Below are 24017 nucleotides of genomic sequence, written 5' to 3'. Positions count from 1 at the left end.
CCCTTTTTTTCATCTGTGTGTTAATCGATTTTCCCTGATTTTTTTCACTTTTGGATGGCCAAATTCCAAATACTGGTTAAAACTGGACGGACAAAAACAATTAGTAGATTTTTTTAAATCTTTTTAATAAAGAAAAACCTACACGGTATCAAGTAAAAAATATACAGGCACTGTGGTATTGAGAAATAAGGAGTCTCTATTTCATTGTATTTTAACATGAGCACACACATACATAAACCCATACAAATACAATTAGATACTAAATAATCTTTGGCTTAATTTTCCCGAAGTAATTGCTATTTTCGTTAATTTCGTAAATAATATTGAATAATCTTTATAGCGCTGTTACTTGCTTTCATATTGATGTCTTATCTTGTAAGTATAATTCCGTGTTTCTTAAGCTTCAGTATTATCCCGGTATCCCGTTAACCACCGTGTTATTCCCGGTCTTATCCCGGAGCGCGCGGCCGCGTCCCGCCATAACTTAGGTTATGTTTCAAACAGATATTTGCCGCCATAATTGTGCAATTTAAAAATTTGTGAATCCGTGGTTGTTTTTTTTTCGGTGAGCATTTTTTTTATTTATATGTTGTTTTTCTGTATCTTTTTTTTGGTATCATGTTGGTAATTGTAGTTTTTATTAAACAGATTAGATTGAACAGATTTTAGATAAATGTTTTTTAAATTTTATTTTAATTTTTTATTGCCCTTGTAGGCAGACGAGCATACGGCCTACCTGATGGTGAGTGGTTACCGTCACCCAGGGTCTTCAGCAATGCCAGGGGCAGAGCCAAGCCGCTGCCTACCGTTAAGTACTCTAAAATTACTAACTAACTTGAATAATTTTGTCGAAATGCCAAGCGTATGTCAGATATAAGTTATGATATCAGCATTACTGAATTTTATGAGCATCGATGACTATATTCCTTCCAGTGGCTTATCAGGAAGTCTCTAGCATCAAAAATATTTCATTTGCATACCTAATTATCTATAGTATTACCCGAAGTCTCCACAGGTCGTGCATAGAACTTAAAATATGGTATATCTATGGTTATAGTTCGTGTTTATTTAACGACTTAAGTTTGATCTTCCTTACAGGTTTCACGGTTAATTGTACTATAAAGTAGTTTTAAAACGAAATCGTAATCTATATGGTATATATTCATTCGTGTAACAAACAAATACATTTGCATTTAACCACAATTAAAAAATTTTTTGGATTGTCGATAGTAAGTGAATTATAATAAATGAATTTATATACGGACTAGCCATAAAAACGGGTAATTTTGTGGATGTCCTCTCACATATGGATCGAAGACACTTTCGTAGCCATTAATCAGGAAAAGCTACAACATAAATGGCCAAGCATGAAATAAAATCGTTGTGTTTATTTTAATTTTGAACACGGTATTCTGTCCATTGTTACATTATATCTTAGTGCCAAACCGATCCTACTGAAGTTCGGGTACCAAATTAAATAAAGCAATACAAATAACAAACATATCCTTGGAGGTAAATAATGAATTCCATTTGACGCGAGATAGAGCCTTTTCAACTTCTTGCTTTGGTCAGGTGTATGTTATGTATATTGTATATATTTAAACATATCGAGGGGTATGTATGAGGCTATTTGATTTAAGCGGAATTTTTGCAACTTTACAGGAGAGAGCCATTTAATGTTTAAAATTTGGAATAAAATATTATAACAATAAAACTTCTTCAGCCACTGTCGGTGCTAATACCAAATAAAACGCACCTTTAATTACAAAGATAAATGTTGCGTATTAAGCGAAGCGTGGTCTTTACCCAATCCGGGTATCTTTCTAACAAAATTCTACAAGAGCTGTTTCATTACAAAACTGTCTTATTTTGTATCCTAAATATTAATACATACATTTATATTTATTATTTAAAAAAAAAAAATTAAAGGTAAGAAATAAATGGCTTATTATTATCATCATCACTGGTTCGGACCTCTTGTGACTCCGCACGGTTAGGTACCACCACCCCGTCTATTTTCTGCCGTGAAGCGGTAATGCGTTTCGGTTTGAAGGGTTGCCGTTGTAACTATACTGAGACCTTAGAACTTATATCTCAAGGTGGGTGGCGCGTTTACATTGTAGATGTCTATGGGCTCCAGTAACCACTTAACACCAAGTGGGCTCGTCCACGCATATAAGCAATAAAAAAAAAAATTATTAAGCGAAATGTCACTTAAACCAAATAGCTTTTCGGGTATCGATATGTAAGTTGGTATTTCAGTCCCTGGTTCTCGTAGTAGAGAGAATACTTTTTTTTATTGCCGTATATGCCGACGAGCATACGGCCCACCTGATGGTAAGTGGTTACCGTCGCTCATGAACGTCAGCAATGCCAGGGGCAGAGCCAAGCCGCAGCCTACAATAGATGCCTAATTTGGAGATGGATGATCGTGCGTGACTTGTTCCTTGTTATTAGTATTGGCTTTGTTACTATTTTGTCTTATTATCATTATTATCATTCATGCGTACCGACTTGAAGAATTAGAAATAATTCCCATGAAATTTAGACTTCAAGTTTACAAGCATTACCAGTTCTTTCAAGTTTGTTTAATAAATTTTCCAACCTCAGAACCAACGCTACATCCATTCATAGGATTATTAAATAGCTTCATAGTAGCGTTCTACAATATCTATAGCCTTTTGCAAATGAAGTAACGGAAAGTGTATAGCTTTAATAAATTCAAAAATATTATAGGTTATATCTAAAGCGTGATTCTGAAGTTTTTTTTAGCTCTTTTCAAGTATGTGTTGATAATGCTACTTGTATTACGAATTTTTCCTTTTATTAATTTTTTTTTTTTTTCTAATATAGGTTGTTATATATTTACATTTTTTTGATAAAGATGACAGTATAATTTACATTTTTCGTCAATTAAACAAAATTTTATCACTAAGTTGTAATAAGAGAAAATAGGTAACCCGTCACCTTCCTTCTATCCGGAAGATACACACGTGTTTTGATCAAGACTAAGAAAACAGAAAAAAAAAAACACTAATAATAATTTATAATTCGCAGATGCCTCAACATCGCCACGCGTGTTGATCCGCGGGGAAAGTTTATTTTTGTAATAATAGCAAAGCCACATGCGCGAAACAGCTCAGAAAACACCACATGTCAATTACGAGCACCTCTCAATAGAGTATACTGAACTTTTGTAGGTAAATGAACTCAGAGACATGGCAGATTATGATATCATACCGTGCTACGAAGATGAAGATGTGTTTCACGCAAAAAACGAGGATGTTAACACTCTACACGCGTACTACATGGCGCAGTTCAATCTAGAACTTGAAGGCAACGGTAAAAGCAAGGGAAAACACGATAACTTTAAGTACGGGACTGAAGAGAGTTTCGATTTTGAAGCATTAGATGGCTGGGATAACAATGCGCCCGCAACTAATGTCAGCGGAGCAGATTTCGAAATTATCAATGAAGTAATAGACAGTAATATCAATGAACAGAACATTAAAGAGGTCCTCTTAGATTTAGACAGTATAGACTTTGAAGATAAAAGCAACGGTAACTATGATATCGCTGTAAGCGAAAACCAAAATGGATACGGTGCTAATAATGATTATATTGATGACGAATCACTAATTGACGAGCTTTGTAGAGAAGACAACGAGTCATACGGTTTGTCACCGGATTTCAATGAAGAATATTTAGCTCCGATTAACAAGGAGAAGAGTCAACTTCCTTCAATAGAGACATTTGCAAAACGCTATTGTAACTACAACATTGAGGAAAACAACTTGCAAGACTTCAATTTGAACACGGATTTCTCTCAGGGAAGCTTCGCTGTTAACAATATAGATCATTACAGCTATCCGAATAATATATTGTATAATTTAAACAATGAAAACAAGTATGTCCTACCGGACACGCCGACCAGTTGCAGTGAATTCAATTTTGAAAGAAAGAATTCTGTTTCTGAATCCATTGGGAGTGACATTCAAAGCTCGTGTTACTACGATGAGAATTCAGAAAATTTCGACGATGAAGACTTGTTCGTGAATTTGGATAGCTTCGGACTGACACTGGAAAGGGAAAATGAAAACGTGGAAAATAAAAATCATCAAAGCTCGAAGAAACTTGAAAAGGATAAGTCGCCAGGTTTGAATATTTTGAAATAATCGTAGATAGATAGATTTTTTTATTTTTTTTATTGCTTAGATCGGTGGACGAGCTCACAGCCCACCTGGTGTTAATTGGTTACTGGAGCCCATAGACATCCACAACGTAAATGCGCCACCCACCTTGAGATATAAGTTCTAAGGTCTCAAGTAAGTTACAACGGCTGCCCCACCCTGCAAGCCGAAACGCATTACTGCTTCAAGGCAGAAATAGGCAGGGTGGTGGTACCCACCCGCACGGACTCACAAGAGGACCTACCACCCGTAATTACTCAAATTATAATTTTTGCGGGTATGATTGCGGGTATAGATAGAAAATAAACAATCTTAATAATGTAACTTTAAAAAAAAAGAGCTGGATTCTTTATATTATTTTTCCATTGGTTGTTATTGACCCGACCATAAACCGGTACCGGCTTATCGTTGAATTTTGGGACACGCTGTATAAAAATAAACAGGCCTAGCTAATTAAGTTGGTTAACCAGCAAATAAATGGTAATTAATAGCTGTGAGTCCCACCACTCAGGCAAGTTAGCTTGCTCATTTACGCAAAATAAATATATATGTTTAATGTACAGGTGAAAGGATTTGCCTATGGGAACAGTGCTACGAGAGATATTCAAATCAAAACACACTAGTTGAACACATCGAGAGATCTCACGTCAACACTTATAAAGGTAACGATAAATTTCGATTTAGACGTTTTTGTTATTAAATTAATTACAATACCTTTTTTTTATTTTCTTTTATGTTGGAATTACAGTCACAAGAAGTAATCAGTAGATTTTTTATGTAGCTACACTAATACATGGTTCAAATTGTGTAGTGTGTGTAGTGACGTGAATGCCACCGCGCACCTTGAGATTTGAGGTCCAAGTCTCAATTGAATTTAAAAAGCGGCCCATTAGAGTCATCAAAATGGCAATTTGAATCTACCGTGAATATTATTCGTATCATTGGACATTTGGAATAGCCGAAATATCTGATAGGTCATAGTTAAACGCTCTAAGCATTATCCTCGTGTTTATCCCACAGGAGACGAGTTTAGTTGCTTATGGCGCGAGTGTGCCCGGTCCAGGCGGCCCTTCAACGCCCGCTACAAGCTCCTCATTCACATGCGCGTTCACTCTGGACACAAGCCGAACAGATGTCATGTAAGTACCAATATTGGAGTAGCTTTTGCAGCAAATTGATAATGGATGGCGAATTATTGCGTATTAGTATGCATACGTAGTGGAATCGTGACTTAGTATCCCGCGAAGTGTTTATCCTTTGCGGATCAGTGCAACTAAGGTTTCAAGATGGATGTAGACTTAAACGTCCATTTTTTTTATTTATTTTTTTATTTACTTAGATTAGTGGACGAGCTCACCTGGTGCTAAATGGTCACTGGAGCGCATAGACATCTACAACGTAAATGCCGTTTTTTTTAAAGATGATGTTGAAGGGAATGAAGTCTAATGTGGTCCAGTACTTATTAAGGAAGCCTCATTTTGTGACATTAGTTTGAATCAAAAGGTGATGTTCCAGACATCACCTTATCTGTTATTTCTTAAGTACACGTTTAGTTCATTGTCGCCCTTAAAGAGTTAGTTTAGAGCCTAAAATCCCTTCAAAATTCACTAAAAAGTTCGAGAAAAATCATCCCATAATGTATTCGCACAGCTATATCGTCAATGAATAAATTGTCGACTATCGTGTTTCTATGTATGAAATCGCAGATTCGCATAGAATCTCAGAGGATATTTTTTTTATTGCTTAGATGAGTGGACGAGCTCACTGCCCGCCTGGTTGTTAAGTGGTTACCGGGTTAACCATAAACATCTACAACGTGAATGCACCACCCACCTTGAGATATAAGTTCTAAGGTCTCAGTATAGTTACAACGACTACCCCACCTTACAAACCGAAACGCATTGCTGTTTCACGGCAAAAATAGGCGAGGTGGTGGTACCTACCCGTGCGGACTCACAAGAGGTCCTACCACCAGTAACATGTTGAAGCAGGAAATAGGTAGGATGCTAGCCTGCTAAATTGGGTCATGTCAAGTTGCTCATGTGCTATCGGTTGGTTTAGCACCCGGGCTGCGGGAAGGCCTTCTCCCGTCTGGAGAACCTGAAGATCCACGTGCGGTCCCACACGGGCGAGCGGCCCTACGCCTGCCCGGCGCCGCACTGCAGGAAGGCCTTCTCTAACTCCTCGGATCGAGCGAAACATCAGCGGACCCATTTTAACGCTGTGAGTTTATTGTTATGTTATTTCAAAATTTGTTACGATACTGTTGAATATTAGTGAGGATTTTGTGTTATATATCCACGCCGAAACTAATGGACCGTTTCAGATGAAACTTCATCATGTAATTACATATATAATATAATTTAGTTTATTCCACTTACAACGTATGGCACGCGGGTAGTTACAATAAATTTTGTTCTTCATACAGTTTGTGATAGTCACAGCGGTGCATCCTCGTCGAACACGTCAATTATGACGAAGAGTTCGACGAGCGAACTAACTCATACACACAGCCCACTGAGTGAAATTATTTCAGTCAGAAAAAAGTGGAGTTTGAGTGGTTTGTCTAGTCATCCATAAATCGTAGATACAAATCTAGACGGCTACATAACTTACTTATGTACACCACAACCTGATACCGGTTTTGTTTTACCCAAATTTCCCTTTAATTTTAAAGTAACATACTATAAAATTAGAAACAATTAAAAAAATACAAAATGGAAACGAACCAAAAATCATTTATCCGCCTTTTTTATTGCTTCCAACGGCTCAACAAGATCAACGCCCACTTGGTGTTCAGTGGATACCAAAGCCCATGGACATCGATAGCGTTAATGCCGCCATCCACTTTGAGACACAAGTTCTCAATTTTATCGTACAACGACTGCCCTGCCCTTCAATCCTTAAAAGTATATCTTAATATTACAGCGACCTTACGCCTGCGGCGCGGCTGGGTGCGGTAAACGCTACACCGATCCGTCATCGTTGAGGAAGCACATCAAATCTCATCCTCACATCACCAACGTGCCGAGGACCTGCATTCCGGCATCGCGTCCCATCAGGAGACACGACCGGGAGCAGCTGGTTCCGAGCTCCCCGGCGAAGCTGACGACGCTCAGATGTATCAGGGATAAGTTGACCGTACCCAGGTTGCAGCGACTGTAGTGATTTCACAAATTGACATTTCAAGATATCTTTGGATAATTATTATTTTTCTTCATCGCAAAGTTTAGTTCCGGGGCTCATCCGGGAATCTGCTTCCATATAAGGTCGTTGTTTCGCGCGACATCTCTGACACTTAAATGTCTTACATTGCGTGCTCTGTAAAATTTTATTTTTTGATAACACTCTTGTGTCAGTCATCACGCGTAACGCAATTAAAACAAATTGAGACTATTCAAAATCTGAAGGCGATGATTAACTTCGGGCTTGAGAATTAAAGGAGCTTTAGATATAGGTTTATAAATTGAATATTTTTGATAAAAATGTGTACTTGTACGATAATGTTTTTAGCTCAAGATTGAAGACTGAAGTGAAAATCTGGCTCAATTCTTTTATATTTTTATTGCATTGTTTTTTTTCTGTGTTTTAAACACAATCGTAGGCTATTCTTAGTTTTAATGTGTAAATAATTGAAAATTGATTGTTAATTTCGACTATAATTATAACACTAGTTGTAAGTTATATTTGAAGACTTTAAAATGGTCGTCAATAAATTTACTATAATTGGTCATAAAATATAAGCTTAATTGCTTAGTTCCTTTCAATATAATTTGAAAACCAATGTCAATGCCAAAGACAAAAAAAAAATGTATATTTAAATTTAGAAGACAACATTCGTAATCATCATCATTATTATTTCATCATTTCAATCTTCCAAGAAAACTGTGCGGTATTGTTACCCTTTGAAATTATGAAATGATTAAAATAAAAAAATGTTTATGGCCTCTTAGTATCTATCGTAGTTTAAATTAACATCGAATGTTTAAACTAAAAGATGAACTCGTAATTTCAATTATATTTAAACTCTCCTTTGGAGCTTAAACTACATATCTCAAAGTTTAAATGGTTACAAAGGAGCGATTAAACTTTGGTTGGTTTTAAACTGTTATTTTCAAAATGGCCGCCGGAAATTAACAGCTATTGTTTTGTGTCAAACTCAGTAAATAGAGTAAGTAATATTTATAAACTAATGTCCAAAACTGCATTGTGCAAGGCTCACTTAAATAAAAACAAACAAACTGTTGAATTCTTTGGCTAGTTTGGACCAAAATTTTTTTTATTGCCTAAATGGGTGGACGTGCTCACAGCGCACCTGGTGTTAAGTGGTTACTGGAGCCCATAGGCATCTACAACGTAAATGCGCCACCCACCTTGAGATATAAGTTCTAAGGTCTTAATTATAGTTACAACGGCTGCCCCACCCTTCAAACCGAAACGCATTACTGCTTCACGGCAGAAATAGGCAGGGCGGTGGTACCTACCCGCGCGGATTCACAAGAGGTCCTGCCGCCAGTAATTACGCAAATTAGACGCTCCTTCATCTGATTATTTACAAGAACACAGTTTAAACCATGATTGTTAATAGGGGCCTATATCGCAAGACAAGTGTTTAATCATGTATTTGTTTAATCATCGTTTTACTTAATCAGCCTACACTCGGAAGGTACAAATGAGACAGTTAAAATTTATTTTTTTCTCTCACTGGCTTAGTTTTCTTTTATTCTCTCTACGGGACCAAAGATTTTAATTTTAATTTATAAGACGACAATACACCTATATTTGCTCAATTATTATTAAGTGTTTGTATTTGTATAAATGAAAGGGATATAGAAACGGAATTTTTAAATGTGTATCTTCAAGTTTGAACTATGAGAAGAACGATACTGAAGTAGCGTTCAAAATCACGTACGGTTATCCGACCCGAAATTGGGATAGCCTGTGTTATGGGTACCAGAGACTGACATACATACTTATATACGTTTAAATATATATATACCTTTGAACGAGAAATTCTTGTCTATATATTATATATAATCTGATTCTCGGAAACGGCTCCAACGATTTTCATAAAAGCTAGTATACAGGGGATTTCGGGGGCGATAAATCGATCTAGCTACGATTTATTTTCAGAAAATGTTGTTTTATTCGTGTTTTCAATAATCAACTTTATCGATAATCAACTTTATGACTCTTCCCGACATCTATTGGCGAATAATAATACTATTTTTACTGCCTTAAACACACAACAAGATGGCGTTATAAACAAAAAAAATTAGAGATATTTATAAACTAATGTCCCAAACTGCATTGTGCAAGGCTCACTTAAATAAAAACAAACAAACTGTTGAATTCTTTGGCTAGTTTGGAACAAAAAAAAATTTATTGCTTAGATGGGTGGACGAGTTCACAGCCCACTGTGGTGTTAAGTGGTTACTGGAGCCCATAGACATCCACAACGTAAATGCGCCACTCACCTTGAGATATAAGTTGTAAGGTCTCAAGTATAGTTACAACGGCTGCCCCACCCTTCAAACCGAAACGCATTACTGCTTCACGGCAGAAATAGGCAGGGCGGTGGTACCCACCCGCGCGGACTCATAAGAGGTCCTACCACCAGTAAACTCACAAGAGGTCCTACCACCAGTATTTAGACTGCTATTACCAAAATTAGTGCATAATTTTCTTTATTCTTTATTGTACATACAGTTAATACAGTAATTGCGAAACATTATAAAACGGCGAGCTTAACTCAACAATTGAGTTATTTACCAGCTAACTGTTCATAAAGAAGGAAAGCTTTACATGAGTGGGTAGAAGAGTACAATCTAATCAATTTACTTACAATACACAATAACAATAATAAAAATAAAAAACACTAATACATAATATATCAGACTATATACATACACAATTACACACATTTTTTCTTATTTTCACAATTTTATCTTACTTTAAAATACAGATTATGTATCTGGTAAAAAATTTAAAAATAAGTGTTGCAAACATGATTATGTAATATTAAAAATATCACATGTTAAACCTTTAAAACACTCCCCTGTAAAATTAGTAAGTTTTGAGATTATACAGTTTTGATGCGAGACGACGACATGTTCATCACACGTACGTTTGCCCGATGTGGGAATCGAATCCACGACCCTCGACGCAGTAGTTAGGGCCGCTAACTACCACGGTATCAGTCATGTCGGTCAGTGGATGTCCTTAATGAATTTTATTTGTGTTCTACGCATCATATTATTAATCGGATCCCAGTTATTGATTCCGTTTCTCTTATCCCAATTACTTAAATGTAAAATATTATTTTGTTTTTAGTATAACAATGTACAAATGCATGCTTTCCAAAGTATCTCGTATTAGGGACCATAGTTTTTAAGACAATTTCCATTATAAAACTGAGATCTCTGTTTTTGCTCATAATGTGTTTTGACACGTTTGTTTATTCGTAAGTAATGTGTTTTCGACGGAAACGTTCGATATAAATTTAATTAAATTTAAATAAAACTTTGTTTCTTATTTATTTGTTGTTGTTGTCTTTTGTTTGTTTCATTCTTCTCATTCAGCTGTTCGATTTTTTTGTTTAGCGGCATAAGAAGGGAAGGCTTTTTTTCTATAGCTTAGGTGGGTGTACGATCTCACAGCCCACCTAATGTTGAGTGGTTACTGGAGCTTATAGACATCTACAACGTAAACGCACCACCCACCTTAAGATATAAGTTCTAAGGTCTCAAGTATAGTTACAACGGCTGCCCCACCCTTCAAACCGAAACGCATTACTGCTTCACAGCAGAAATAGGTGGGGTGGTGGTCCTACCCGCGCGGACTCACAAGAGGTCCTACCACCAGTGAAAGCTGTTCCAACTCTATACAAATTTGGGTTAACTTTTACGCGATCGAGAAGATAAAAAACTCGCACTAAGGACACTGTTGATGAAGTCAGACTGATCTAAACGACACTATCAGAAACCTACGTGTTATATATTTCCCGTTACCGTAGATTCAAGGCGGTTGACTGACTGAAATAAATCAAATTAAAAGCCTGAACCACCATTACGTATCTCCAAGATTACTGGTAGTAGGACCTCTTGTGAACCCGCGCGGGTAGGTATCAGCACCTCGCCTATTTCTGCCGTGAAGCAGTAATGCGTTTCGGTTTGAAGGGTCGGGCAGCCGTTGTAGCTATACTTGAGACATATTGACAGATAGGTTGACATTCCACCGGTTATTAATGGATTTCAGAGCTGATTTCAGATAGTAAGGTACTGTTCTGACAAAATTTTACCAGTTTTGCCCTTGAAACCAGAGAAAGACTCCACTGCATGAGTACCATCCGTATAGTACCTACTGTTTTCCACAAGCAAAATTTCAACATTACCTTTCGACTAAAACGGAAAATGAAGCGAAAATGTTATTATTGATTGTCGATTTCTAATAGAAAAGATGATAAATAGATCACGAATTAGAAAGGTTTTGTGAATACGATTCGTATAGACATAGTGCACAAAGAATATACTTATAACATTTTTGTTTTAGTAATCAATTGATTTTTTATAAGGACTTGATGATATTGGTGAAACCGCTAGCACAGCTTACTAACAAGAACGCATTGTTGTCACGTGGCAAAATTAGGCAGGACCGTATTGGCTTACGACATTCCCGATACAGCTCTAGGATCGTAAGCGATACACCACATCACGATACATCACATACCCGATCCCGTAGACCGAATGGTAAACAGTCGACGTCGCCCAAAACACGTCATTACGGTTCCTCCCGATCCATTAACAGTGCTTTTAGGTACCACAAGCACCGGTCACCGTTGTCGTCGAACCCGTCGCTTGCGACGAAGGGCTCGACGAGCGAATTAACCCATAGACACAGCCCACTGAGTTTCTTGCCGGATCTTCTAGGTGGGTCGCGTTTCCGATCCGGTGGTAGATTCTGCGAAGCACTGCCCTTGCTAGGGCCAGTGTTAGCAACACTCCGGTTTGAACGCCGTGAGCTAACCTACACGTTAGGGCGAAGCTGAAATAGCCTCTCAAGGCTATCAGCATAGGTAGGAAAAAAAAAGCAATTTTGTCCATATTCCTATAATTCGAAATTCCAGATATTTTTTTTATTGCCTTTGTAGGCAGACGGGCATACGGCCCACCTGATGGTGAGTGGTTACCGTCGCCCATGGACTTCAGCAATGCCAGGGGCAGAGCCAAGCCGCTGCCTACCGCTTAACACTCTCCACAAGCCTCGTTTGAAGAAGGACATGTCATAGCGCTCGGTAAACACCGTGGAGGGGAGCTCATTCCATAGCCGGATGGTACGCGATCTTTCGCGTTCTAATTTTTATTTTATTAAAAGCGAATATTCGCGCTTGATTTAACTCCTCGCCCCAGTTCCCTCAAATTTCAGTCTCCACAAAGACAAAGGAATAAGAAAATGATTCGTTACATTGTATTTTATCTGTGTTTACTATCTAGGGTCACAGTTCTGGGACGCGTGTACCCTCCCTATATAAAGGGGGTGACCTGGCCAGAGATGTTCAGATCCCTTCGGAGCTCAGCAGACTGACAGCGGAGCTAGTACAATGAAGCTATTCGTCTTGGCGGCAATTATAGGTAAGATAATTCCTAATTACACAGTCACTGCGTTTTTTTATTTCGAATGTGCAACTGCAATTGCTTTTTTGATGTATTTTCATTTGTAATATGCAAGAATATTTCTTTTTTGAACCGCAATAAACAAATAAGCGTTCAATACAATATAAATATTTGTAATAATCGCTTCCACGCAGTCGTGCACGGAAATAAATTATTTATTTTTATAGTAATTGAGATATTATGTATAACACAAATGCATTATTTAAATAATTCACGATGCTAACGCGATTTATTTATATCTAAAATAATATTCGAGGTAAATTTAAATGGAAACTCTTAGTACTGACTGATACAAAATCAGAAGCGAGCGAAATTATATTCAAAATGCATGTAATGTAAATTTTGCGTGTAATGTAAATAAAGATTGTTTTATTGCTTAGATGAATGGACGAGCTCACAGCCCACCTGGTGTTAAGTGGTTACTGGAGCCCATAGACATTTACAACGTAAACACGCTACCCACCTTGAGATATAAATTCTAAGATCTCAGTATAGTTACAACGGCTGCCCTGCCCTTTAGACCGAAACGCATTACTGCTTCACGGCAGAAATAGGCAGGGCGAATAGAATGCCTAATAGTTGTCTTGAGATAGTCTTTAGGGAACGCAGGCTACCTACCTAACTGTTCTTTATGTCGCCGGCCCACAAAAAATTAACTCATTTAAACCTTTACTAGATGAGGACCGAGCTTTGCCCGGTTTTTTTTTTGATAACGCCATCTTGTTGTGTCTTTAAAGCGGTTAGTTGCCCTCAATTAAGAAAAATAGTATTATTATTCGCCAATAGATGTCGGGTAGAGTTGATTATTGATAAAACGAATAAAATAACATTTTCTGAAAATAAATCGTAGCTAGATCGATTTATCGCCCCCGAAATCCCATGTATACTAAATTTTATGAAAATCGTTGGAGCCGTTTCCGAGATTCAGATTATATATATACAAGAATTGCTCGTTTAAAGGTATAAGATAAGATATTTGTACTTTGTTTTCGTTTATGTTGAGATAGTGTTTTAATTCACTAAGACAGTGATTCTGAACCTTTTTTTTGTTGCGGCATATATTTAACGATTTCAAAATTTGGCGGCACACAAAGAAAAAGATAAAAATTATTTACTTACTACCGAATCACATACATTTGCCAATTTTAACGAAAGAAAAGGTGCAGTAACTACTATGCAACACCTGGTGAATCCCAACTATAACTAAAACAACACGTTTTGTACGCAGAAGTGGCAAGTGTGCGCCGACTTGAGACATATTCCTATTGCTATGCACGCCGCTTCATCATAATTTGGCACTAAGAAAATCCGCGTTGCAAAGCAAATAATAAAATAATTTATTTTTTTGTGGATTTAAATATATATTCATGTTAAAAATATTTTTCTTTTTAAATGATATAATTTAATAATATTAATATTATTATATATTTGCAAAATTTGGCGGCACACTTTTGAAATTTGGCGGCACACAAAAGTGCCGCGGCACAGTGGTTGAGAATCACTGCACTAAGATATAATAAACGGTATTAAATATATCTTTATCTTTTGAAAAATAGTAAAGTTTAAATAACCCATTGTCTTCGCTATGATGGCGGTAGTGACTGCATTGTTCATTGCATATGCCAAAATGTCATAACCATTATTTACAATGTACAACGTTATTTTATCTCTTTGCACATTATCAAGCCAATAATTACAATAGTTATTATAATTCTTTGTTAATTTCATATATGTAAATAAATAAATATTTACTAACAATCACGCCACATTAACTGGTTCCGTGCTAGGTTCGTAAAGAACTTGTGTTACGGGTACCAGATAACGGAAATAAATGTAAGACTTTTATTATACACGTACATATATTTAATATACATCCATAACCCTGGAAAAGACATTTTATATTTATCATGCAAATATCTTCCCTTGGCGGGATTCGAACCCGCGACCCCCTTGTGTAGTGACTATATTGTCACTTACTACTACACCAAACAGCCGTTAAACTACTTGTTGCTACTACTACTAGGTGTAAACAAATAATTATATGTGAGTCGATCGAATTTAAAAATTAATATTATTTATATTTAAGCATTAAATTCTAAGCTAAGAATTCAATTACATAAATCCTATATTCAAATTTGATTTTGAAATTTATGTGGGTCAATATTGGATTCCTCTTATAAAAATTATAGAACCAAAAAAATTAAAGACAATTGTTTGTCAATGTGACACAAATATGATAATTATAACTTATCGTATCGCCATTTTCTTTTAGCATCAATTGTTACTAGAGAAAATGTACTATAAAAAAACCTGGATTTGTATGTTTAGCTTCTTTTTTTTTCGTTTGCAATTTGTATGAGTCTTCTTAGTTGTATTCTTGTCAATGTTATTGTCAATGCGTGACAGTAGTCTATGCGATTGAGTCATCGTAAAAAAAAAAACATTAATAACGATTTTTTTATAGTAAAATATTACATTAATTCTACTTTACTATTTTCTCATAAAATTAAATTACTTGAAAAGAGATTTGATTAAAAATATTTCTCTATAAATATACATTATTGTTCCAAAAATAGCTTATTTACAATCTAACAGCTTTATAGGTCTATGAAATGCTTTGCTTTCGTCGATAGATTTGCGAAAGAAATTTAAAATATTATTTTCACTGGCATTGCGAATTGTTTTGAACGATAAACGAATAAAATACGAAAGAAAATACAACTTAAGTTTCAGATTTAAAGATTGCGTTTCGATTGAAAATGAGAGAGCCCTTAATTTTGTTAGAAAAAATAGACGCTCACTATTTGGAAGGCAGCGATCCTTTTTGATTAGAACGATAACTTTTTTTATAAAATTTCCGCAGTTGGTTCACGCTTGAAGGGCAACGGTGAGTTGCTTTGGCAAAATTTAACGAAACAAGGATGCATTTGAAGTTGCGATGTAAACTCCAGTAACGTCTTGATAAGATAGCATTGGTTTCAGTTTAGTGGTTGGTTCGGCTTGAGTGAACGTGCTCACAGTCCTAGTGGTAAATGGTTATCAGTAGTGTTATACCCATAGACACAGCACACTGAGTTTCACGCCGGATCTTCTCAGTGGGTCGCGTTTCCGATCCGGTGGTAGATTCTGCGAATCACTGCTCTTGCTAGGGCCAGTGTTAGCAATACTCCCGGTTTGAGCTCCGGGAGCTCACCTACACGCCAAGGAGAAGCTGAAATAGTCTTTCAAGGCTATCAGCATAGGTAGGAAAAAAAGTGTTCAAGCCCACCATCTGAGCTGCTGCGTTCATCAACAGAACGTTCTAGACTTTGCTCTCTCTTAAATTTGTTCTACACCAATTTCGACTTACGGACAATGTTACTAAAGTTCTTGGTTTAAAGAATCCCGATGCTGGTGTTAAGCGGTTAACAGTATTCATAGACAACAAAAACTTGAGGTCTAAATCTAATTCGTAATGTATAACGTCTCAAACAGTAACACATGCATAGTTGTTTCGCAGCAGAAATAGTGCGTGGTTGTATGCTCTAGCTTTTTTTATTCCTTCTTAGTGGAATTCTTTCGTTAACACTTTAAGGAATTTGGCAAATTTGGTACTGCCTGCGGGTTTTCGAATCCCGCGATACAAACATATCTCGTGTCTTATTCTTTTGGCCAAAGATCTTAATGCTACTAAAAAACGTAACCAAGCGTAATGGAACAGTGTTGACACTTGTAATTACAATTATTTTTAATACGCTTTTATTAGCTTCAGACGTATGTATGTAACGGAATCTTTGAACATGATTTTGACCCCCTTCAAAACGTCGGATTAACTCGAAATTTGGTATACTTATTAAAGACTGATGACAATATAATGTTTAAAAAAAAATTACAAAAAGAAAAACATTGAACAAAGTGAAATTCAACTAAAAAATTAAAAATAAATAATAGTTTAACAACACTTTTTTAAAATAAAATCATTTTTTCTTACACTATTTTTAATTCAAATGTATTAAAATTTATTTTCTATTTTTAGTTGGATTTTCTATTAGCGTATTTTGTTAGTTTTTTTAAACTATTTTTTTTTTTAATTATTAATTTTCGTTTACAGCCGCCGTGTCCTCGGATCGGTTTAGCAGCCAGAGCCAGTCCACAGGCGGACAAACATATCCATCACCTTGGCAGGTTGGCAAACAATACCGGTATGAGGTCACTTCTCGCACTTTGGCGCATTTGCAGGAGGGTCCAAGCAGCGGAAGCGCTTTCAAAGCACAATTCACAATCCGGGTAAAGAGTCCTGGCCGACTCCAAGCGAAACTAGAGAATCCACAGCATGGTAACTTCAATGAGCAACTCCCTGACCCGAGGGAACTGCCTGTTGATCTCAAGTACCAACCTACGCCGAACATCGATAAGGTATTCGAAATTGAAATTGACGGAGGTCGAATCGTAAGCCTCGATTTTCCAACTTCAGTTCCTGTCCCCCAAGAGAATTTAATAAAGGGTCTTATCAGCGCTCTGCAACTTGACACGTCGGCTCACAGAATCATTCACGACTCTCAAAACAACTACGACAGAGAACAGCAACAGGGCCTTTTCAGGAAAATGGAGACTGATGTGACTGGTGATTGTGAGACGCTGTACACGGTATCTCCTGTTGCTTCAGAATGGCGGCGAGAGCTTCCGAAGTTCGCTAACGAACAGGACCCTGTTGAGGTTACAAAGAGCACAAATTACGGTCACTGTCACCACCGGGTCGCTTATCACTTCGGAGTGCCGGTCGGTGCTGAGTGGACTGGAACAGCGCACAAAACCCAAGAACAACAGCTCATTGGCCGCGCTACTTACTCCCGTATCTTAACAGGCAAAGAGGGACCTATTTACAAAGCTGAAACCACGAGCACCGTTCATGTCCACCCTCATCTTTATGGTAAACAGAAAGCCGAAGTATACAGTCACGTCCATATGGAACTGATTTCAGTAGATCAAGACAGTGGGGCTGAATGGCCGAGAGCTGAAGCGATGCGTCCTGCTCAAAGCATTTTATATTCCTTAAGCACAAAACAAATGACTAAGCATTACGAGTCTTCTTCGTCATCGTCTTCTTCGGAATCTCACGAATTCAATTTCCCAGAGCAACACGAACACCCGCATCAGTCCAATCAACGATCGCGTCGTTCTTACATGAGATCTAAATTGGTGACTGTTCACAAAGTACTCAAAAAACGCAACAGCGAAAGCTCGTCTGGTTCTTCAAGTTCAAGTGCGGATTCATCTTCAGCGTACATTAATGATGACATCCCGGACATTGATGAGCCGGCGTATGCAGCATTATATATGAGCCCTCAACCTCACGCGGACAAAAAGCAGAATGCAATGAACGCACAAAAGATTCTTCAAGACATTGCACAACAGTTGCAAAATCCTAATAATATGCCTAAATCTGATTTCCTATCCAAATTTAATATCCTCGTTCGACTTATCGCCAGTATGAGCACCGAACAGCTCAGCCAAACTAGTAGAAGCATTGAAACTGCGAAGACTTCGAACAATATCATTAAATCTGACATGTGGATGATATTCCGTGATGGTGTCACTCAAGCTGGTACGTTGCCAGCTTTCAAACAAATTCAGTCTTGGATTGAGAACAAAAAAATCCAAGAGGAAGAAGCTGCACAAGTAGTCGCTGCTTTGCCTAGGACCCTACGCTACCCCACTAAGCAAATTATGACACAGTTCTTCAATTTTGCCAGAAGTCCTGCAGTCAAAGATCAAATGTTCCTCAATTCGAGTGCCCTGATGGCTGCCACAAAATTGATAAATTTGGGCCAAGTTAATAACTATACCGCTCACTCTTATTATCCGACACACATGTATGGTCGCCTTACGCACAAACATGACGCTTTTGTTCTCGAAGAAATTTTGCCTACTCTAGCAGCGGACTTGAAAGCATCCGTTGAATATAAAGATAGTACGAAAGCTCAAGTTTACATTCAAGCTATTGGTAATTTGGGTCATCGCGAAATACTCAAAGTCTTCGCTCCATATTTGGAAGGAAAAGTTGAAATATCTACTTATCTTCGCACTCATATTGTGAAGAATTTAAAATCTTTGGCTAAGCTAAGAGATCGGCATGTACGTGCTGTCCTGTTTAGCATTTTAAGAAACACGGCTGAGCCATATCCTGTTAGAGTTGCAGCGATCCAGAGTATATTCATAAGCCACCCCACCGGAGAAATGATGCAAGCTATGGCTGAAATGACCCACAACGATCCAAGTGTAGAAGTTCGGGCTGTTCTTAAGTCCGCCATTTTATCAGCTGCTGAATTACAACACCCACGCAATTTTTATCTGTGAGTTTATTGTACCGTATATTTTTAAACACTCTGTCATTGGAAAAATATTTACACGGTTATTTTTAATATTTTTTTTGTTTTTTCATTTCAGATCTAGAACGGCTCAAGCTGCTAGATACTTGGTTACAAATGAAGAATTTGGTTACCAGCATTCATTTAAGTTTATTGATGATAGCTACGACGAAGATAATGACATTGGGACTTTCGTTATTTCCCACATCGGTAGCGAGGATAGTCTTCTGCCAAAAGATTTTAAAATCGTCACCAATTCCAAGGGAGGAGCCTGGGAAAGAAACACAGTAGGATTATTTAATAATTATTTTTTAAATAATCTTCAATCTTTTAAGCAGCTAATTATTGTACGGTCTTGTTTTTTACAGATTGAAGCATCATTCTCTAGTGCTGAACGTTTCTTAGACTACTTAAGGGACTCGGTATTCGCACCTCACCCTAAATTCGATAGAGCTCACAAATATTCCGCTGAGAAAATCGCTAAGCTCTTAAATATAAAGAATGATGAGGAAGAGCCTTTAGAAGCATCTTTTTATGTCGATTTCATGAACAACCAGAGATTATTCAGTTTCAGCGAATCCGACCTACAGCAGTTGTCCCAATATATTAGCGAATACATGAAAAAAGTAGAGAGTGGCGCTGAAAAGCATTACACAAAAGTTTATAACCAGGATCAAGTTTCAATAATGTTCCCAGTAGCATCTGGTATGCCATTCATCTTTAAATATAAAGAACCGGCTGTGATTCATTTCCAAAGCAAACTCAAAGGGAAATTTTCATTCCCGTCAAAGGATAACAAATACTACGAGGCAAACATGATTAAAGACGTGCAATTCACATACGCCAGGAATATTGACGGAAACGTTGGCTTTATGGATACCCTTAGCAACCAATATTCCAGTGTAGGTGTTGTGAATAAACTCCAATTTAACATACCGTTCAAATTCGGAATCGAAATTAAATCTGGACTAATAAAGTTCAGAGTCGAACCTCTGCATCCAGACCAGGATCAGACCTTAGTTCACTATAGTGTTTGGCCGTACAGTGCCAGCCAAAAGAAGGATTCCCTTGTTGCAATCTCTCAAGACCCAGCTACTAAAATTGTCGAACGTAGAAGCAAGGTATTTTCAGTAGACTCTAAGTACGGTCAATCCACACATGCCGTAATCTACGCGCAAGGATACACATACTCTTCCGACTGGAGGAACTTTGGCGCTAAGTTTACTTCCCGTGACTATTTTACCAACTTAGCGTCACTACTGACACAGGAGGATATCGCTCTGACCCACTTCAACTTAAAACACCTTTGCAAACAATCACAGAGTAAGGCTTTGACCATTACCGCTTATTATGGTAAGTAATTTTTGCGTCAAGTTTTTTAAGTAACCTAAGCTTACTAATCTGCTGATTACTCATGTTGCTGGCCATATGTTTTTTTCAGATGAATACTACAACCAACAGAACAGCGGTATATTAACAGACGCTACTGATCGCAACGACCTCAGTCCGAACAGCGAAACACGTCGAGCCGAAATGGTGAAACTAGTTTCTGCTGGCATTAACAAAGCTAGAGTGAGAGTTGTGGATTTGAGTGCTAGCTTTGAGGGCAGTCAAGATCAGAATTACGTTTTCACTGGCACCTGGGGTGATAGTCCGGTCGATTCAAAGGTTCAAGGAATGTTATTTGCTGGCACAAAGTCTGCAACGCAAGGAAACCAACAAATAAACGCTGTATTTGCCACTACGAAGCCGGAGATTCATTCCCTAAGCTTTTCGAAGGCTTTACAGAGCGATTTGAGGGCTCCTTTCGGAATGCACTTCAAGTACGGCCAGAGTGGAGAGATCCGTGTCTCTGGAAGCTTCGATCGTACCAAAAAATATACAACTGAACTAGAAAATCATCCTCTCGCCAAGCAATGCTCTCAACAAACCACCCTCAATAACTTCTACCAAGATTCTTGTCACAAAGCTATCGTTATGGCTCATGCGCCTGATCATGTGGAATTCTCCGTCTCATTCCAAGACATGAGTCCTCAATACAGAAACTTCTCCTACCACACATACAGACTCTATGAGTACTTGGGTTACTGGTATACTGAAGCTAATCCTTTGAAACTAACTCAAAATGGTAAAATGGACTTCAAAATTGATTTCTCGTACTTCGATCGTACTTACACCGTCGATATTGCATCCCCATCTGGAGAGGCACGAATGAGGGACATGCCAATTGCAACAATGGCACCTGGTGCTTTGTCTTTCTACCAACCGCTAAAAGCTTATGAACTCGTTGCCAATTACTTCACTGGCCACCAATATCAACGTAAGTTTCGTTTGTAAAATGATTTAAACAGATGTACATACATAGTTATATATATATATATCGACGCTTGAAAGGCAAACGTGACTAAGCGACAATGCGTGAACTTTACAGTGGACTAATTTAAAATTGAAATACCTGAAAACAAAATTTATTTTAACGAATCTAGCTGTAGTAGAATCTAGCTAGTAGTTGTAGGATTGAAATGATTTTAATAGACCTAGAAATATATATTTTTTGCGCATCGAATATGGTTATTGCCTATCATTTATGTACAAAGCAGTTATTGTCGCTTAGTCACGTTTACCTTTCAAGCGTCGATATAGTTATACATACATAGTTATTTAACAATTATAATAACATTCTTGAAGGGGCTAATAATATAATTTTTACAATTACGAATTGTTTTAAGCTGTCTCGATTCTCAATATTGAAAATACTATATTACATTAGAGAAACGATCCTATGATTTTTGCTTTTAATGAACTACTCACTTCACAAATTTATAAAAAGATTATTGTTTAAAATATGAATTACATATATGCTCTTTCTGAGGACAAGCTGTCACTATCACCCACGGATATCAGCTACAACACGCGTCTCAGATAGAAGACGTAACATAGATCCATAGATCCGATATATAATTTAGAGATGACATACCGCACGGTTTCAAAAAAAATTCTCATTAACTAAATATTATGATTATTCAACTGTTTTGTCTTTGTTCTTACAGCCTACTGTTCTATCGATGGCACAAGGATACATACCTTCAGTAATCGCAGCTACGAATATCCCCTATCTCGATCCTGGCACGTAGTCATGCAGGACGAGTCTACTCAACGCGGCAACTGGCACGAGTTGGCTATCTTGTCCAGGAGGCAACAGAGAGATCAACAGGAGATCTATATTTCTTACAAGTTAGTATCCTCATATAGCTAATGACTTTTTTATATTAACGCAGATTTTAAGATATTTTATTATAAAGTTTTTTTTAATTGCTTAGTTGGTGAGTGAAGTGTTAGCCGGAACCCATAGACATCTACCACGTTAATGCCGCCACCCACCTTGAGACATGAGTTTTAAGGTCTCACTTTTAACTACAATTGTCCCGGCCTTCAAACCGAAATGCATTACTGCTTCACCTCAGAAATAGACAGGGATGTGGTACCTACCTTTTTTGCAAATTTTAAAACTATTTCACGTCAACAGGTCTGAGTCAGGACAGGATCTTGAGATCGAAATACAACCAGCGTCTGGAGACTCTGCATATCAAGTGAAAGTCACGACGAATACCAAGAAGATCACCGATGATGACCTCACCATGTACTGGGATGATGTCAAGGAGCAACCGTTCTTACAATACCACACCCACAAAGACGGCGTTCTGGTCATAAATATAGAAGACGACAGGATCAGAGCTATATATGACGGCCAGAGATTTGTCGTTTTCACACAGGACTATCGTAATTCGACCAGAGGCATCTGTGGACGTATGAGCGGCGAGCAGCGCGACGACTATCTCACTCCAGAAGGTTTGGTCGACAAGCCTGAGCTATATGCCGCAGCCTACAGCCTAAATGAGGAGAACAGTGACCCCAAAACCCAGGAACTGAAGGCTCTAGCAACACAACAAGCTTACTACCCAGAATATAAGTACACAAGCATCCTACGCTCTGACCCAACTTGGCAAGAAGAATCACAGTCCTCCGGTGAGGATCAATGGCAGTCTGAAACCGTCTATAAGTCTAGAAGCTACGACAAACACAAGGGCGCTTGTGAAGTTAGGCAACAGGTGCAGTTTTATGAGAACCACGGCGATATCTGTATCACAACTTCGAGAGTCCCCTCGTGTCAGTCGCATTGCCGTGCTGGAGACTACAAAATACAGCACGTTCAAGTGACGTGTAAATCGAAACTCGACCACGACTTCCGCATGTACAAAGAACAGATCAAAAAGGGCCAGAACCCCGAGGTATCTGGAATACCTAGCGTCAAGCAATTCAAAGTACCGGTAACTTGCCAGCCTTAAATATATTTAGTAGGTAATAATAGTGTTTAATGGGATTACGAAGCGGCGCGGTGTGTAACGGACCCTGAATATAATATATAGTATGTTACAACGTTGTTTGGCTTCATATATACCTACTTTCTATCTAAATGTCTATAGTATATTTTTAACATTAAGAAAATTTACAATATATCTTTTGACAATGCGTAACAAAATGTGTATGTCTCATATTTGTAATTGTGATATTATTCTATGTATCGATTTTTATATAATTAATATTTTTAGTATTATTTTTAAGGTAGACTAGAAATAACGAGCAAACAAGAAAAGTACAAAAAAAAGGAATTTTAAAATAAATGTTTTATCATGTGATCTCGTATTTTATTGTTATAAAGTAATCTTTTTTCCAGTTCATTAATGCCGAAAACATTCAGTTAAAGTCAATTTAAATGTGGCTTATTCGTCATTAATATAGATACGTTT

General features: G+C 37.5%; 2 protein-coding genes across 2 annotated transcripts; both read left to right on the top strand.

The window, feature by feature from the left end:
• The first annotated feature begins 335 nt into the window (after positions 1-335).
• On the top strand, positions 336-10728 carry LOC119631009 (zinc finger protein GLI2-like). Its single transcript, XM_004923438.5, has 7 exons — positions 336-565; positions 3058-4155; positions 4754-4852; positions 5211-5329; positions 6252-6413; positions 7119-9619; positions 10088-10728. Exons 2-6 carry the CDS (start codon positions 3219-3221, stop codon positions 7353-7355), a joined length of 1554 nt encoding a protein of 517 aa, XP_004923495.1. The 5' UTR covers positions 336-565; positions 3058-3218; the 3' UTR covers positions 7356-9619; positions 10088-10728.
• Positions 10729-12746: 2018 nt separating this feature from the next.
• On the top strand, positions 12747-23905 carry VG (vitellogenin). Its single transcript, NM_001043844.1, is given in 7 exon segments — positions 12747-12820; positions 16953-19194; positions 19289-19496; positions 19578-20562; positions 20651-21529; positions 22260-22443; positions 22736-23905. Coding segments are annotated over 7 exon segments (5349 nt in total). The 5' UTR covers positions 12747-12789; the 3' UTR covers positions 23556-23905.
• Positions 23906-24017: the final 112 nt, after the last annotated feature.

The sequence above is a fragment of the Bombyx mori genome, chromosome 27 (assembly GCF_030269925.1).
Source record: "Bombyx mori chromosome 27, ASM3026992v2".
Classification (NCBI taxonomy): Eukaryota; Metazoa; Arthropoda; class Insecta; order Lepidoptera; family Bombycidae; genus Bombyx; species Bombyx mori.
Note: the sequence above shows the minus strand (reverse complement) of the source record. Positions and strands in the feature narration are given on the sequence as shown.

Coding starts and splice junctions, on each gene's coding strand:
- LOC119631009 (XM_004923438.5), top strand. CDS start 3,219: ATGGCAGATTATGATATCATACCGTGCTACGAAGATGAAGATGTGTTT. Junction 4,156..4,753: donor TGAAAAGGATAAGTCGCCAG/GTTTGAATATTT, acceptor TTTAATGTACAG/GTGAAAGGATTTGCCTATGG. Junction 4,853..5,210: donor TCACGTCAACACTTATAAAG/GTAACGATAAAT, acceptor TTTATCCCACAG/GAGACGAGTTTAGTTGCTTA.